General features: G+C 39.9%; 1 protein-coding gene across 4 annotated transcripts in view; it reads right to left on the bottom strand.

The window, feature by feature from the left end:
* Window positions 1-13,310, bottom strand: part of LOC119218641 (glutamate receptor 2-like) — a 33,808-nt gene extending 20,498 nt beyond the window's left edge. For all 4 annotated transcript variants that reach the window (XM_037473233.2, XM_037473234.2, XM_037473230.2 and 1 more), the window contains exons 1-13: window positions 13,181-13,310; window positions 7,811-7,951; window positions 4,480-4,719; window positions 4,114-4,235; window positions 3,258-3,332; window positions 2,789-2,842; window positions 2,173-2,331; window positions 1,668-1,835; window positions 1,415-1,519; window positions 1,191-1,298; window positions 1,025-1,088; window positions 701-843; window positions 314-529 (exon numbers count right to left, since the gene is read on the bottom strand). In XM_037473233.2, the coding sequence (XP_037329130.1) occupies window positions 314-529; window positions 701-843; window positions 1,025-1,088; window positions 1,191-1,298; window positions 1,415-1,519; window positions 1,668-1,835; window positions 2,173-2,331; window positions 2,789-2,842; window positions 3,258-3,332; window positions 4,114-4,235; window positions 4,480-4,719; window positions 7,811-7,951; window positions 13,181-13,280 (1,695 nt within the window). In that variant the 5' untranslated portion in view covers window positions 13,281-13,310. The remainder of the gene's footprint in view (window positions 1-313; window positions 530-700; window positions 844-1,024; window positions 1,089-1,190; window positions 1,299-1,414; window positions 1,520-1,667; window positions 1,836-2,172; window positions 2,332-2,788; window positions 2,843-3,257; window positions 3,333-4,113; window positions 4,236-4,479; window positions 4,720-7,810; window positions 7,952-13,180) is intronic.
* Window positions 13,311-18,134: the final 4,824 nt, after the last annotated feature.

Raw genomic sequence — 18,134 nt, 5'->3', positions numbered from 1 at the left:
AATAAGAGCCGGTTAAATGCATAATGCAATACAAGTTGGATTTAGCGCTATGATAAAATCACAACAGGTTGCTAAAACTAGCTTGGTTAGATTTTAGGATTTTTGTTCATCGATTTGCATCAAGGTAGGGAATTTGAGTTGGTAGATGAAATGCAGGTCTGATTTTTCACGTCCCTTTGATGAAAAACATGCACTTCATGTGTAAGCCATAAATTATGTGCATTACTCGGAGCAGAATCTGCCTTTCTGACAGCAGAGTACCTGACAATTCTGGTATTAACAAAAAACATCTTCACACAACAGACTGACTTACCAGAAAGAGTACAACACTAACTCCAATATAGGCAAAGACAATGCACATCCAGATTTCATAGGCCAGTGGGTCCAGAAAGGAGAAGACTCCAGGTTTAGATTTCTGCGGCTTCTTGATCATGATGGAGATTCCCAAAGACATGAAGGGCTTGGAGAAATCGATCACCTCTTCACGAACGAGCGTGATCGTCAGAGGAGCAACGGCTATATCGGCTTTCTGTTGGGACAACAAAGACAGAGAGGTCGAGTGTTTAACGGGTCATTTTCAATGGAAACGGCGCAGCCAATCAAAGCTACCATGTCGACGAGCGCTTCGGTAACACTTTCAACATTAGGAAATCTGAATGTCCATTAGACTTAGTATCATTATGAGTCTTTTAAATCTTACCCCATACACCAGCTCTCCAACCATACCATTCCAGATCTTGGTATCTGCATCTCTTGCCCCATATTTGCCATCTCCCACAATTCTCAACTGGTAGCGGATACCACAGTGCTTTGCAATCTCAGCAGCCAGGTCAACACAGTAACCTGGCATTGGTTCAAACATAAAACAAACAAAGCAGGGGGACACATCAGAAATGTTAGATAAGTGTCCTGGAATACAAACTACAGTGATGAATACTTACAACTAACAACTAACAACTATGAATGAAATTAGGTATTTGAGAAATAAAAAAATACATGTACACAATATTGTATGCAAACAAACCTTCATAGCGTTCATTGTCGGTAAACTGCTCAGAGTTCTTCTTCAGCATTACATAGGGGGCTTCCTAAATGTATACACACAGACACACACACACACGCACACATTTGAGCATGTGTGCTGATACTGTTCCATTTTGGGTTTTTTTTTCATTCATGTAAGTTATTACCAGAATAGTTGAGACGATGACAGTCTTGTTTTCCATTCCCATGGTGTCGTTGGGGTAAAGGTCCGACTTTGTCACCACCATTTTATCCACCTCATTCCAATAGCCAATCTAAAGACACACACACACACACACACACACACACAGGGACACACAAAGATTACATCATCATCACAGCTATATTCTATAATTACAGTCATGATTACAGTCATTGATTCTTCAGTCACCTTAACAGGTCCACTGTTCTTCAGCTCCATGACGGTCACTGAGTAGTTGATTCTCTTGCCGTACTGGTCAAACTGAATGTTCCCGGTCAAACCATCCACACGCACCTACACACGACAAACACACAAACACTGATTTAACTGAAGTTTAAACTGTTTGACACTATAGTTTATACTGATTCCGTTAAACATGACACAAGGGTTTTGTTGCAGACACATCTCACTTCTTAGTGATGAGGGTCTAACCCATGGTTACCTGTTTGAGGGCACGTTCAATCTCCACCCCCTGTGCCCAGGGAACTGCTGGATTGGCTAGACAGTCTCCACTGTTGCCACGGCGACTCATGTCTATTCTTTGCTTGTGAAGGAAGCGGAACGCCTCCGTCATCACGTGGACAGCATCATAAGTGAGGGCTGAGGTATACTGAAAGACACAGAAACATTGCCAAAAAAATGATTACCTCCATAACAGGCTGCGTGCAGCAAGGCAGTGTTGTTGATTACAAAGACATTTAGGAACAATTCTAAAAGCCATCATCCATGGCTTGGTGTGAGAAATGGTGCTCTAAAGGGGGGGGGGGGGGGGGGGTTATAAACTTTTCAATGTCTCAAATGAAAAACTGTCAAGGCAATACCTGTAAAACTGTGCATTATTGGTAATGCACTATATACAGATAATCCTCCTTACCCAGTACCTGTCTTTCCTGAAATAACTTGCAATAATTCAAACCAGCCAACAATGATAAACGTCCAACTCTTACTCTGATCCGAATATCAGCTCCTGGGTACTCCTTCTCTTCAAGGGCCTCCCATCGCTGGTCAAACTTTGCCACCACAGGATCATCAAAATCTACTATCTGGAACCCAGACACATTTGCACCTCCATACTGGATTTTAGAGAGGTCCCCATCTACAAAACCCTAGAACAAGAACAGAAATGTTAATTAAATTGGTGATTTTGTAGTGACATATTTGTGACCTCCTACTGGATGCAGATCGGCTGCAGAACAACCGACAAAGCTTGTGAATGAAGAAATGGCAGTCTACTGAATTTGGCTTTGGCCATTTGGCTACTAAAGATTGACCAGTTCAAGCAGCAGAGACAAAAGGTTATAAGGTGTCGTTTTTTGAGAAAAAAAAAGATTTTAAGTGCGCCTTATAGTCGCGAAAATACGGTATATATTATATAGCCATAATCATCAAAATTATATCAAATAAAGGCTTCAAATATCTCACTTTGCATGTAATGAGTCTATATAATATATTAGTTTCACCCTTTAAGTTGAATTACTGAAAGTAATGAGCGTTTGCACGGTATTCAAATTTTTCGAGTTTCACCTGTATATAAATATGAATCAGAGGCAGACAGATACTCACCAAGTTGGCAATGATGTAGTGGTACCCCTTCACATGTCGGCCTATAGTGATCACCTGATAGGAAAAGAGTACAAGCTGTGTTAATATTGTCATGAAAAACGTTATACATCAGTGATCTACAATGAAAGTTTTCAAAATGTCTACTTTTCATAAGATGATGAAACCATGATTTTGCCAATTTTATATTTCTGCTAGTTTTGTAATCCTGGAAAAATGAGAATGAGAAAATAAGTTGTGGTGCCATTTACAGACAGCAATTAAAGTAATAGCTTGGATGAAACTTGCATTGCATTCACATAAACCATGGACATTGGAAATAAACATCTGCAAGTGTTGTTGTATTTGACAGATACACAATGAACTGCGTAGGACAAATTGCTATCATGATTAAAGGGGAGAAGAAGCTTTCTTGCAGATGGATGGATACTATTACTTCATAGTATCACGTAGTAAAAAGACTGGAATGCACCTGCTCCATGATGTCTCTGACTTTGTCTTGTTCACAGTCCAGGATTATGCGTCTCTCTTTACGGATCTCCAGGTCCTAGAAAACACAAGTATTTCATTTCATGTTGTGCAGGCAGCCAGCTTGAAACGTAGCTCTGAAAACACCCAGAGGTATTTCCCCAAGGTGTAGTGAGGTTTTGGCTGGCAGTCTGCAGGGAGGTGCAGCAGAGAGTGACTCATCCAGCTGCGCGCCGCATACTGACGCCTCAATGACAGACTTCGGAAGCTGTGCTCAAGTTTTTTTGTGCTATTCTCGTCACTTCAATTTGGTAACTGCACCAACTGCCACAGCGCGGACCTCCCTAAAATCCCAGAAACCAATCATTGAAACAATCCTTCACTTACTGCATAATGTATTGGTAACACATTTTCTTTCACAGACCCGTAGTAAATGAATGATCAAGGAAGCTGTTCCCGGAAGCGACAGTGTCACTTGGCACAGAGAGCATGGAAAATGGACACTGTTCAATTTGTTCAACATACAATAATATATAATACGTTGAATTGTATATTGTAAATGTTTTCAGTTCTCTATGTAATGACCATTTGCGTTTATTTAACGAGGGTATTTAACAATTGATTAAGTATCTCAGTAAAGTTTTATTTGAACCTGTGAGTTGTGGCAGATGGGCCCTTGCACCTCTGGGCACTGATGTACAAATTAGCAATTTAGCTTCACATAAGTTAGAGGAATATACCAACCAAATGAAAAAAAAACATAAAGGAGAGAGTAATTTGATTGTTTATCTTGGTGTTTAAAAAGGTTTGGCGTGTGTACAAACTGTGTGAGGTGTTGTGCAGGAGCAGAAAATCAGTACCTGGAACAGCGAGCGATAGGCTTCATCCTTCCTCTCATCTTTGAGGTTTCCTACATTGATTGCAGTGACAACCCATTTTTTCTCTGCTGCAGTGTCCAGTATTACCTGTAGAGTAGAAAGACCTAAACAAAAATGATTAGTTGAATTAAAACATTGTTTTGCAGCTAAATCTGAAATGCAACCTACTACTCCCATCTTTGTTCATGTAAAAACAATATCAAGAGGTCCTTAAATTAAACTTGTGTTAAAAGTTGTTCTGTATAGGATTTTTCTGAGAAGACACACAATGTATACACTAATATAATTGTACGGCTTAAAGCAAAAGCAATATGATCACATAATCTATAATACACAATAGAGTATTACCTCGATCACTGTCGTAGAGATAGGCAAACTTTTCCCATTTGTAGTACTCAACTAGTGAAACCAGCGGCCCCTTGATGTCAGGCCTCATCTGGAGAACAAACTGATTCATTCCTTCAGCTGGGAAGGAAGGCGTGATGAAGGAGACGTGTAATGTCTCACAGAAGGATGTGATGGTGTTTACTGACTTCTTGTCGTAGAAGCCAAAGATGGCGTAGACACCTCGAGAGAACTGGGAGCAAACTGAGAAAGACAGCGAGAGAAACATTTTACTAAAACATTACCCAGCGACAAACAGAGGATTAAAGGTTATAAATAGTTTTACAGTGACTGTGAATGTTTGGGGATGCACAGTAAACCCGAAGATAACATGTAACAGAGTGCAGAACTCTTTAATGCTACAGCTTCAAAGTCAGACGCCACATGGTTTTCCATAATCTGAGCTCAGGAGAGAGGTGGGACAGAAGAGGCCCGAGAAGGGAATCTTGGGGAATTCAACATCATTATTGTACCCTGCGACGTGCTCATCTCTAGGAGAGCCTGGTTGTCAAATTGGAGTGGATGATGGTGGCTTTTCTATAGGTTGGTATTTGCAGCAGGCAAGCTTCCAGCTACGAATTGTGGGACAACACACTAAACATCGTCTTTAACACATGACGGACACTTCTCTCCCCCCCCCCGATTCTTTTCATTCTATTAACGAGCACATTCCAAAGCAAAATCCTACCAGTGAAATACTAGCAACGGTTATGGGTGACTGAGCTTGGGGGGAGAGCACGGCCGTCCTTCAATCAAAGGATTGGCGCTTCGAACCCCGTCTCCGCTAATCCGTAAATCGGTGTGTTCTTGGAGAAGCAGTGACTACGCCGCGTGAATGTTAGTAACTGATGGGGAGGAGGCACTCTGTTTGGTCATGTAGTTGAAAAAAGCTTTGAGTGGTCTAAAGACTAGAAAAGCACAATAAAAGTACAGTCTATTTACCATGTACATAATGCGAAACTACATACATCAATCAAATAATATAATAAGTCAGCATTGCTACCCTTTTAGCTGGCTAAAAGTGATTGTATGATACTTGCAACACTAAATTATAATCAGTTGGAAAAAAAGTATTGCATATAGGTTATTTACATTTTGACCAATGAAGGCATGCCATCATAAGTCCTAAATTATTTTCAACAATTCTTAATAAAAGAGGGGTCTTTTTCCATTTTAATATTTGTCATATTAATATGTTGTCAAACTGGGCTGTAATGTCATAGCATATATCCCTTTTCTTTATTTAAAAAGGTGTCTACAGCTATATTTGGTTGTCCCACTTCAATGACCTTGTTCTTCCTCTAGAAATACAATGTCTACTGTCATCTCCCTGGGTACAATATTGCATTAGTGTGTATTATATACTGTGGTAATTCATAGGTTTATGTTGTCTTCTTAGAAACTTTAGTGATGCTTCGAGATAACATCTTGTCATGTAGACTAACTATCCTCAAAGAAAAACTTGTTTTGTGGGGACTGCAAAATTCCCCTTATGAGTATATAGTGAAAGAAAATACAGCAAATTTCACAAAAACTGTCATAAAAAGTTGATGAATTGACTTTTATTTTGGAGATGTATCAGTAATCACATTCTACTTGCAAGTCGTAGTTTGCATTACAATGTTCCACAGAGAAACCATCTGCATTATAAGCCTCCATAGCACCACAAATAAAAGCAGCATGCTGACCCGTAAAGAAGATGACGGGTGGAGCTACACTTTGAGCTTTCCTATTGGTGACATCACAGAGACTATCCCATATATTATGCAGGAAAAAAATAAACTAATAAATCAAAACATGGTATACTTAGCATAGCAACAGATGATCTGAAGGGTGTCGTTAGAAGGAAAAGGTTTAGTTGGCTAGCAATTTGTCAGGGGACTTTGTGAATTATGATCCTTCGGTTTGTCGGCAACAGTGGTTTACACTGAAGAAGAAACTGCATAAAATCATAAAATGTTTTTGTGCGCAAGGGTTGAGAAGTTCACTCAGTAGATCTGGCCAATTGATAAAACCCACTCCCCCTTGCTGCTAATCCATCAATTCAGAAAAAGACTTAGACTTAGTTTGATTTTCACTAACTGGACTACAATTCCTTCAGTAGCTAGCATGTGTGCTAGTTAATGTGAATGAGTGTGTGAATAGGTGACTGACATGTCGTGTTTTGAGTAGTGGGAAGACTAGAAAAGCGCTATTTGCCTATTTACTCCTCCACTCCAGCAACACACCAACATGCCACCAGCCCAGTCTAGAAAATAACTTCAGGGCGACCAAGAAAAATGTCAATATGAAGCTGTGTTTGTGGCCATGCACTTACACTGTGATAGAGCCTTTTGTTTGTCTATAGCTCCATGAAATCATTGCCATCTTATTTTATGCTGTTGGTGTGGTGGTTATTTCCTTTAACAATGTATCAAAAATTGGAACCTAAAACATGTAGGTATTCCTGATCAAAACGGTTCCTCAAAGATCTTTATGTTTTTGTGGCAGATGCAAAACAAGACTGTGGACAGCAGAAAAAGAGGACTACATGCACACACTGCTATCTCAATACTCTGTACTCAAATAGCAGAGCTTTGACCCTCAGGCCATCATTACATCACATACTGATGAAGGCAGACTCCATTGCATGCTTGGAGTCCTCGTTCTCAACGCTACTCTTTGCTCCACAGCTGCATTTTAAACATGGATTTAGAGACAGACAGTGCATAGAGATTACTATAAACATAATTGTAACTCAAAAAGGCTCCGCCCTCGACTGCAGTCTATGGGAAACACTCTCTTAAAATGATCCGGAAGTCATCCAAATCCCTGTTGTGACCACCATTGCTCTGTTATTTCACCAGTGTGATGATACGGGCCTCCACCCTGCAGCTGGGGCTGCCATTGGTGCTCAAGGCTTCGTTGAGTGGTGACCTTGAGTCTCTATAGCGTTCTCCACTGAAGCCGGCGTTGTTCTTGACCACATTGCTGCTTTTACTGACCTCAGCTACGAGAGTTTGGGAACTAACAACCATGTTGGTGGACCACAGTTCCAGAGTCACCACAGCGGGGCTACCCTGGACCTTTTCGTGATTTAAATAAGCTCTTCGTTGCAGTTTTTGCAGTTGAATGTAAACATCAAGCTGATACATATATTTTTTAAATGTATTTTTTAAATAGAATAACACCAGATCAAGTAAGGATATTGGTAGCAGCTTCAAAACACAATGCAGTCCTGTGTTGCAATAACATATGGAGATTTTCAAACCGGGTTTAGAATTAATGAAGCTCATTTTAGAAGAAAGATACTTACAGCAGTTAGTGACAGCAAAGCTGTTGGCCACCTCCAAGTTATCAATGTGTGGAGTCAGTCGGAAATCTGCCATCCCAAACTGAACCATGCCAACTCTGAATGCACTGTACTCCTGGTCTGCGCCTCTGGGGAATAACCCACCTGAGGCGGAAACACAAGCAAGACCATGGTTAGAAAGACATTTTCACCAGATCTATTCTATTTAAAAGAATAGACTGCTGTAAATCTGGATACTCTGCACATCAAAATGAAGTCATATCACAGTTGAGTCGCTTTGTCCTTTGCCCCTGAGAACCAGTATCAGAATCAGTGAATATCCCACGCAGCATTTTTGTTCATTTTAACACAAATGAAAAAAGCCCCAGAGTCTTAATGCAACAGAACAATGAACTTTTTTGCCAAAAGAGATGGTACAAAGGAAAGGAACAAACATTATGGATTATTATTAGAGAGAGACATTGAGGGGATAATAACAATTTCACGATCCATACATTCATTAGATGTGTCCTATCTCAGCTGGCACTGGCAAGGAGGCGTTACAAACACACACACACACTCTTGGATCCGCCAAAATATATGCAGAGTGAATATTATCAAACCAATAAGAGCCAAACGCCGTATGTTTAGATGATGACAATAAAGAAGAATTCAAAACAGAGGAAGAAAAAAATGCAATTTCAATATAAACAATTCTACCTCAGCTCAGCTGAACCACTTGTGGTGGAGTTGGCAGAATGAGGTCATTTTTCCACACACTCGATCTTTGGCCCAGAGAAGGGAGGCTGGGGCCATACAGGGCTGGTATCTGCTCAGAGTGAGGCAGAGTTATTGGCTTCTGTGACTGACAAGTCTTGGCATGCTCGCTGAGCTTCTGTCTTCAGAAACAAGGCCCCTATTAATAATCGACCATTAACTTTGTCAGGACATCGCATGAATTACTTTATTCGTAGCTCGCTGGAAACCCCAATGTTTGTAAATTGGGGGGAGGGTACAATAAATGACTAGAATGACCTAGCCTAACCTAACCCTGCAGCATTAGTAACCGTTCAGGTGGAGCCTCTATGCTTTTGTGGTCCTGAAGCATGGATGACGGCAAGAGGCATCAAAAACACAAAAAAACATCATTTGAATGAAGTTCTGTGAGATGTAGATATTGAAAAGAAGCTAAAAGTAAGAAGACACCACAATCATTGTAGAAACTGGTGTATTTGGTCAAAGAAGTGTTTTCTCCTTTCATCTAAAGCCTTTAAATTGTTCCCTTGCAAAGCAGCTGGATTCTCACCACATCAAGTCAAGTGAACATCACAGGGTCACATATCACATCACAACCATCTGGCTTGAAGTAAACGGTGTCTTATAAGCATCTGCAGTCATGCCGTGATGGAAAATATATTTTTGCTTTTCTCCCAACTGGTAGGAGTTCTGATTGACAAATGGTTTGTCCAATCAAATGCCAAGCATTTCAGTAACAGCATCTGAGATGGTTCTATTTAAGCAAACCATCTGCTGTGTCAAATTATATAAAGACCGTCACATTGGCATTCAATTAGAAATCATTTGAGTCAAAACAACAGTTTACCACCACATTGAAATGACCAGCAGCCTGGTTGAATCACAACCAAATCAAATAGGAAAAAAGAGCGGACTGAGTGGGTTTAGCCTTGCATACAGCCCGAGCACACGTGCCCACCACATTCACACTCACGCTCACATCGGCACATTTGAGGCTCTTTAAACAAGCGGAAAAGTACTGCAGACAACCACGCAGCACCCACACAGTCGGTTTTCAAGGAGTCATTTTATAATCCACTTCAGGTTATAGCGCAGAGGCCTCGGCTCCCCGTGAGTCCCCTCTCCTACAGCCTTCTCCGTGGTGTGTACAGCTTCTGTTGCCCTCCCTCCACCCAGCTCATCCACATTTTGTGTTCTCCTCCTCCATGCAGAATGTATTGCAATTCATTTTTTAACTTTGTACAGGAACAGGCAAGAATTAGTATTCTCATAGGATTCTGGCTGTTGCCTAGCAACTCCAGTGCAATGTGGTCTACCTATTGCTAAGTGAGTTGTTTCTGGATTTACTCCGTGCTATAGAATGTGCTTCATTCCGACTGTCAAATAATAAATATCTGTTCTAGTTAGTGGGAACCTACCTATTCGATCAAACAAACATGTTTATTTAGTGCAATAGAATGTGACGAGCCATGGTTCAAACATTAGGATAGAAGAGGACAGGAGACCTCTGGGAGGGACAGATGAGGAAAAAGAAAAAGAGGAGGCGAGTGGGAGTGGGAGAGGGGAGCACACAGGAAAAAAATCCATACACAGAAAGTCTGGATGGGACTCAGTAAAGCTGTCAGAGCGACCATGGAGGTAACTGACTGCACATTCTTAATAAATATCTCACAAATAAAAATACATTTCAGAAACAGACTATAGCATGTGTTTGAAGGATATATCCAGGATGTCAAACTAATTCAGCTGCCGTGTTAAAAATCTAAAGATAGAAACTAACACATCACCTGGCATATACATGGGAGTGCTAACATAGTTAATCAGGTGCTAACATACTCTGCTAAAGCTCTACAGGTTTTAACTTTGGAAGGTCAGGCTTCAGAAACAATGTAACCATTCAAATTAAAACAATTTTCCCTCAGCTCAACCACATGGTGGAGTTGGCAGAATGAGGTCATTTTGGTCAATCTTCAAAAATTCCAAAACCCTCCTTACAAATTAAGCCCTTTATTTATGCAATGAAATATGATCTGGGTGCACATAATGATAAAAACAGGCAAGCCATAACTGCTGATGTAAACGTGCTCCATCATTAAAGGTTTTCTGGTACAAAAGCTGTGTCGGATTATGTCATTTAGTTGACGCTTTTATCCAAAGCGACTTACAATAAGTGATGCTGTACGGATGCTGAGGGAGCTCTCCGGTCGGAGGTCATCCTGGTTACTCATTCTGCGAGGAGAGTCTGCTGGGTTCAAGGACCCCAAACCAGACAGGGGCTTCAGTACCGAGCATAAAGTCACTCGGATCACCTTTTAAACGTATGAAAGAATCTGTTTACATTATTCTTTCATGCAATAACATCAAGCTGTGCAATAGTAATTGTGACAGGAGGAGGAGAAGTTATTGTTACCTACAACATCATCATCTGTGTAGTGAACAGCTACACACTGTATAAATACTGATAACATATCGCTTCATCAAATATGGAGGAAGAAATTGATCATTTGACATGGGGAGTAACTTTGTGGAGAATAGAATCCAGTATAGAAGTGTATGTAAGTGTATGTAAAACTGAAACTGGTTAAATTACATTGTATCTGTGAATTGGGACGAATCCTTTCAACTCATAACCACAGTCCAGGTGGCTGCTATAGCCAGTAAGAGTAATTTTATCTCAAGCCTCTCAAGAGAGCCAAGCTTCCTTGTCCCAGAGGCCTGAGAACGTCAGTGACTGGGAGCTAATTAAAGCTGCATATGGTTGCCAAGCAACTGAATCAAATTTTCTTTTTAGAAACTGCAGACAGTTTGGCCATTTGTTTTTCACATGTGTCCCTCCAGGGCGCTCCATCAAGTCACTCCACACACACACACACACACACATTCACACAGCAGCAACAAAACAGACCACCGGGCAGACGGTCCTTCATGTAAACAAAAACAGTTGAGCTGCGTTCCAGTTTCACTAAACGGTAACCACTACTGTTGCTATTCATCTGCCTTCATACGAGGCTTCATGTCCACAAAGACTATCTCAGTGTGCGTTTCTCCAGCCTGTGCACCTACACCAAAAGCCACATTAACAGCGCAGAAAAATGGCTTCCACATTTGAAGTTGGCCGTAGCAGGTGTGGTGGTCACACATAGTTTTTATTATTATTTAGGATTCATGTTTGAAAGTTAAGAAAATGTACATTTTGCAGAATATGAGACCTTAAATATTAAAGTTTGCATTCTTGGACAGCTTGCTTATGATGTTGGTATAGACATTAACATTCCCCTGAGGACAAGTTGCAAAGACCATGGTAATCGTTTTTCCTTTTCATGTCGGGCCATCTACAAAGACTTGATGAAAAATGACCTTCCCATCAGCCACAGGGGCACTTTTTGTTTAGTGATATTTAGCAAATATTAGCATACATGAACACTGAGCTGCAGCAAATAAAAGTCAGCATGTTATTGTCTTGGGTGCCATTAGCATCATGTCGTTAGAATTTAGCTCAAAACATCACTCAGCAGCTTCACAGAGTCGCCACCGAGGCTCTTACGCCTGATTTATACTGTTACGACTGTGCGTTATGTGCGACCGACTCCCACGCCTGGAATACAAAGTACAGCAGATGGCAATAGGATTACATCTCTGTTTTATTCAGAACCGCAGTGATCAAGGTTGGAATCAATAGTTCTATGTAAGTGTGGCCCACAGAGCTCCATGGCTGGTACCCGTATATATGCACTTCAGGTGGATCCAGTAAACAGATACGTCTCACATCCTTGCGTTAGTCGTATTGACAGACTTTGGACTAATGGGGTCAATGGCACAGGAATAAGGCTTCGGTTAAACAATACTTGATAATACGATGAATCCATCTTCAGTCATTCAAGTATTACGAATTTCATTAGAAATACAGTTGTTGACAAGAGATACACAATTTAAATTTGACAACCTCTTTAATGTGGAATGATTGAAAAAGCAACACAGTAAAGTGACCAATTTTGAAATGATTTGAATGTAAATAATAACTGTATAGTCAAATCTAATTCTAGCAATAGAAAAATACAGTAATGTGTCTCGAACAATAGTCTATGAATACATCTGAAAGTAATTGCATTTGTCTGAAAGTCCATCCCATTGTTTCAGGGGTTGTATGCAGTCCAGCACAGAGTGGAGCTCAGGAGTGCTGGATTTGAATTATTGAGCGGTCACCTGGCTTAAGCCCCTGTGCCAGTTTGCTGTGCAAGCAACACCTTGAAGACGAACAGCACCCCGCACATATGCAAGCACACGCACGCACGCACGCACGCACGCGCACGCACGCACGCACGATGCACTGGTACCGAGATGCACACGCATACAGGCACATACACAAATATAAAAGATGAAATCGTTGAATAATTAGAACACTGCAGCAGCCAGGAGGCCTCTCGGCACACAAGGAGGACAGAAATACGATCAGGCCCATTTTCGAAGGAGGAAGACACGGGGATGTCGGGAAGTGGTGGTGGTGGGGGGGGGGGGGGGGCGATGATGGCTTGGGGGAAATGAGAAAAGCCATCGGTGAGAACAGTTCGGACGGACGGATGGACGTGCGATGTGAAGATGAGCGCCGTGGGGGGGCGATGACACAGAAGACAATCCTACCGATCTGGACGCTCGGAGATCCGCAAAGCGCCTCGCTCCACAAGAGTGTCACCACGAACAGCAGCTCCATGGTGGTGTACCTCCTCCCGCGACGCCACATCAGCCTACGGCAGCGGGGGGGGGGGGGGGGGGAGGGTAGGAGGGGGGCGGGGGCCGGGGGGGGGGGGTTCCTACCAGAACATCACCTTCATCCCACCCGATGCGAGCTCATGGCGTCCTGTCCTCTCTACTAAGATGCGCGTGCCGCTGCTGCTGGAGGATCGCACAGGAATGCCGATGAGACACGAAGAAGGACCGAGCGCAGCCGAGAGCGTGACGTAGGACAAGGGTTGGGAGAGCAGCTGATGGGGCCGGAGCAGTGGCGCGCCCCCTAGGGGCGGAGCTTGTGTTCCTTCAAAAAAACATCAAGAATTTTGTCTTTGAGTAAAATGTGTGTAGATTGTGTTTGTGCATAACCCAAGTGGATGACATTGCTGTGGAGATTTTAGAATTCTGTATTTTCTGTATGGTTTTTTGTAATTGTGTGAATTAATTATTTTGAATAATAATGCTCGTATTGCATCGGTAAATCATGGCACAGGTTGTTCCTTTTTTTTATAATCCAAAATTATAAAAGGACTAGACAGGTTGTTCAGATGGAAAATAATGTGTTGATTTATTTCATATTTGAAAATTAAAAACAGAACAAAAAATAAAGGTAAGGATTTTAAGCACAACTTCAGATTTTGGAATATTTCAAGTTTATCTCCAGACAGAGATACGTTTTTTCATCCTGATGATTAATCCTTAGCTCTGGAGGTGATTTATCAATTTAAAGAAAATTGCGCAAAATAAAAAATCTCTTGATCATTCTCTAAATAATGCATATTGAGTCATAATATAAAAGAAAGAGTGTAAAATAAATTTCCCTCGGGAAAGATAAATTACAGATTTGGTCCTGAACAACTAGAATACAGGGAGGCATAAATGAACATTTATGAGATAGAAACTGTATTATTTTGCAATATATCACATAGGCCTTTTTTCAGCTTTTTTCGCTCAAAGAAGACAACTCATCAAAGAATCAGCCACTGAAAAAACTATTGCAGCAAATGTACATTTAGTTAACATGTTTTGCAATTAGTTTTTCCATTCAAATGTAATATCAAGGGTTAATCAACAGATGTCCCCGCAGTGTCATAAATAATTATGAGCAACAAACAATTTTCAGGATATTTTTAAATTTCAAATCCAGAACATTCCACACCTGCAGACTTAAAAGAACAATTTGAGTATTTTGAAGTGGGGTATAAGGAGGTTTCTGGCTTTGGAGATATTGATCTACTAGTATAATTGTACAGCCAATTAAAATATTGGCTTGCGGCGGTATCCTGTATAATTTAATATGTTAAGTGATAATTAGGGTACTTATAAAGCCAAAGGCGGATGTAATCTTATAGTTGTTTCAGCAATTTTTTAAAATAGGCCATAGGATACTTTAGGTTTGCTCATTGTGTCTCTGCTGAAGGGATTAGCAGTTTAGTAGTCCCAATATTTAGTAAGCCAAAAATGCAAAGATGTGATGCAGTGGCATTTTCCAGTATGCAAACCAGCAAGTTTTTTGTATGTCTTAATGGAATGTGTTTTGAATCCAACACTACATACAGCGTCAATATGAACTAAAAGAAAAAAGAAAACGTTTTTTATTTGTGCGAGCTGTTACATATTAAAAAGAAAATCTATTTGACTCCTCACACATTTAGCTCTACCTGAAGCTCTGCCTTCATTGTCTTTATCCAAAGTTGATTCATGACATGTTGCTTCGAAGCAAACTGATAGACACAAATCCTATGTCCTTGTTCCTCAGTCCTGTGGAGGAAAAGGAGATACTGGACATTGTTAAAAGGTGTAAAAATAAGACCTCAACAGATTACCATGACATGGACATGAAAACTTTAAAAACTGTTATTGAAAGTAACTGTAACTGTAACTTATCGTTGCAAACTGTACAATTTCCGGATAGTATGAAAGTGGCAAAAGTAATTCCTCTGTTCAAAGCAGGAGATAAACATCTCTTTACAAACTATAGGCCTGTTTCCCTTTTTCCGCAATTCTCTAAAATCTTAGAAAAGGTTTTTAACTCTAGACTTGACAGCTTTATCGAAAGGTGTAATTTAATCTCGGACAATCAGTTTGGTTTTAGGAACAATCACTCAACCTCACACGCGCTCTTTGATATAACTGAAGAAATAACTAATGCTGTAGATAACAAGAAATGTGCAATAGGGTTATTTATTGACCTGAGCAAAGCATTTGATACAATAAAATATGATATATTAATTAATAAACTAGAACATTATGGAATTAGGGGGGTAGCTCTACAGTGGGTTACCAGTTACTTAAAAAATAGAAAACAATGTGTGAAAATTGGTGGTTATCAGTCGAGTTGTCGACAAATTGTCTGTGGTTTACCTCAAGGTTCTATTCTGGGCCCGAAATTGTTTAATATGTACATTAACGATATTTGTAAAACGTCTGAAGTACTTAAATTTATCTTGTTTGCTGACGATACAAATATTTTTGCATCAGGAGACGACTTACAGCAGCGGTGTCGGATTGTTAACTGGGAACTCAAAAGTGTCAACAAGTGGTTCAAACTAAATAAATTATCTCTAAATCTGAGTAAAAGCAAAATGATGATATTTGGCAACTGTAATTCCAATGCTCAGGAAGCAATTCAGATAGAGGGTGCTGTCATCGAGCAAGTGCAGGAAATCAAATTCCTTGGTGTGATTATTGATGACAGAATTACTTGGAAATCTCACATTAAATATATATCTACGAAAATTTCTAGAAGCATTTCAGTAATAGCAAAAGCAAAGCACATTTTAAACATCAAAGCTCTACATACCTTATATTGTTCTCTGATTTTGCCCTACTTATATTATTGTACTGTGGTTTGGGGTAGTACTTATAAAAACACAGTTAAACCAATAGTATTGTTGCAAAAAAGAGCTATCCGAGTAATTCATAAAGTTGGGTTTTTGGACCACACAAACTCATTATTTTTAAATTCAAAGATCCTGAAGTTTTGTGACATTGTTGACTTCCAAACTGTACAGATGTTATTCAAAGCAAGGTATAAATTGTTACCAAACCAAATACAAAGAAGGTTCCAAGAACGTACTGGCTGTTATGAATTACGTGATGAATTAAACTTTAGGATTCAGAAACATAGCACAACTTTGAAAAATTTCAGTCCAACAGTTAATGGTGTACAATTGTGGAATAAACTGGAGATGGAGTTGAAACGATGTCCAAACATCAACCTGTTCAAAGTTAAATACAAACCAAAGACTTTTGAAATATACAGACAAGAAGAAATGTGTTGCCACTAGGGGGAGCATGAATGAATGCTTGAAATGTAGCTGTTTGAAATGCTCAGAAATGTTCTTTTTTATTTTTTACTTTTTGTTTGTTTGATTTTATTATTGTTACTTAATTTATTTTATTGTACTTGGGGGTGGGCTCTCATAAGCTTTTGCTTCAGTCCACTCCTTTTGAGCACCATGTGTACTGCTCAAATAAATAAACAAATACAAATACAAAATATGTTAACTTCAGTAATTTATAGAAAAATGGTCGAGTCAAAATACGTATTAATTTCATCCCTTTTATCATTCAAATGTATTTTTCAACCAGTGTAGTGTGTAACAATTTAGAAAATCCAAAGAACAGTTGCTGTGTTTCCATTGGTCCAGAAGATGGTAGCAAAGGGACATCAATTTGGTTTCATTCTGAAACCATCTTAGTTTATGGATAAGGAAGGAATAGATTTATTTTAAGATCTGAGAGAGATTGTGGGGGGCTTGAAATGTTGTAAATACGAATAGGACACGCAACAACATGTCACGTTACCATGACGACGTCAAAGAATATTACTTATCATTTTTAAACCCTTTATTGTGTTCCAGACTCTTTCCTCACAAGATGAGAAGTAGTTTAAAATAATTGTTTTACGTTTATCTTTAGCTTAGAGGAGTAAATGTTAGACTAATGCATCCCTCTCTCTATGGCCTCTGCTTCAATTCATTTGATTCCATGCCTCAGTATGTTCAATCTTGAAATATGTAAACCTTTTGAGTAAATGTAATATTTCAGAATGAAAACACGTGTGCCGTCCACTTTGTTTATAATCGTGAGTTATTGATTGGACCATCCCATTTGGCATATGTAAAAGCAGCCCCCACAAGGGAGGTAACCAGTAACCGATTGATTGGCACCAGAGGAAAAGAGAAAAAAAACAGTAATGGCTGTTTCTGTTTCTATTGAGGGGAATATGTGTGTCTGTGACCATCCAACAGATTTTGAGCCATTTCACAAAAAAACAACAAGAAAAAGAAAAAAAAATCCTTTACTAACCCCAGTTATGGGTTAGATGTGTTGCTTAGGAACACATCAAGACAAGACTTTAGGTAGTCGTGAGGGTTAACGGCGCGCCCTCTCTGTCCCAAAGACGCATTAACCCTCCTGTTGTCTTGACCCGACACTGTGTTAAAAACCCCCAAAAATCCCCCTTAACGATATTTTTTTCACTTGAAATTTTATGACTTTGCCTAGATTGGCCCCAATAGTAGAAAAAGTGAAATGTTGCTTTTATTCACATTTCCATGTAAGCTGTACAAAAAAATGTACAAAGGTGGTCTTCGGGTCAAAATGACCCATGAGGCAAATAGAGTTGAAATCAAGGTCACAGAGTTTTTCAAACACCACAGAATGTTACAATGTTTTAGTTGTGTCTCAGATCAATCAGTTCCAGAAGTAAACAACACAATATATCTTTTGGGATTTCTTCCCAAATATGGGATCAAGTCATGGGTGGCTTGCAATGCCAAATCAAGCTATGCTTGGAAAATGCAAGTTTATACCGGGAAGCTGACCAGTGGATGCCCAGAGAAGAACCAGGGGATGCGAG

The sequence above is a fragment of the Pungitius pungitius genome, chromosome 9 (assembly GCF_949316345.1).
Source record: "Pungitius pungitius chromosome 9, fPunPun2.1, whole genome shotgun sequence".
NCBI classification, from domain to species: domain Eukaryota; kingdom Metazoa; phylum Chordata; class Actinopteri; order Perciformes; family Gasterosteidae; genus Pungitius; species Pungitius pungitius.
The sequence above is the reverse complement of the archived record's forward strand: the minus strand, read 5'-3'. Positions and strand labels throughout refer to the sequence as shown.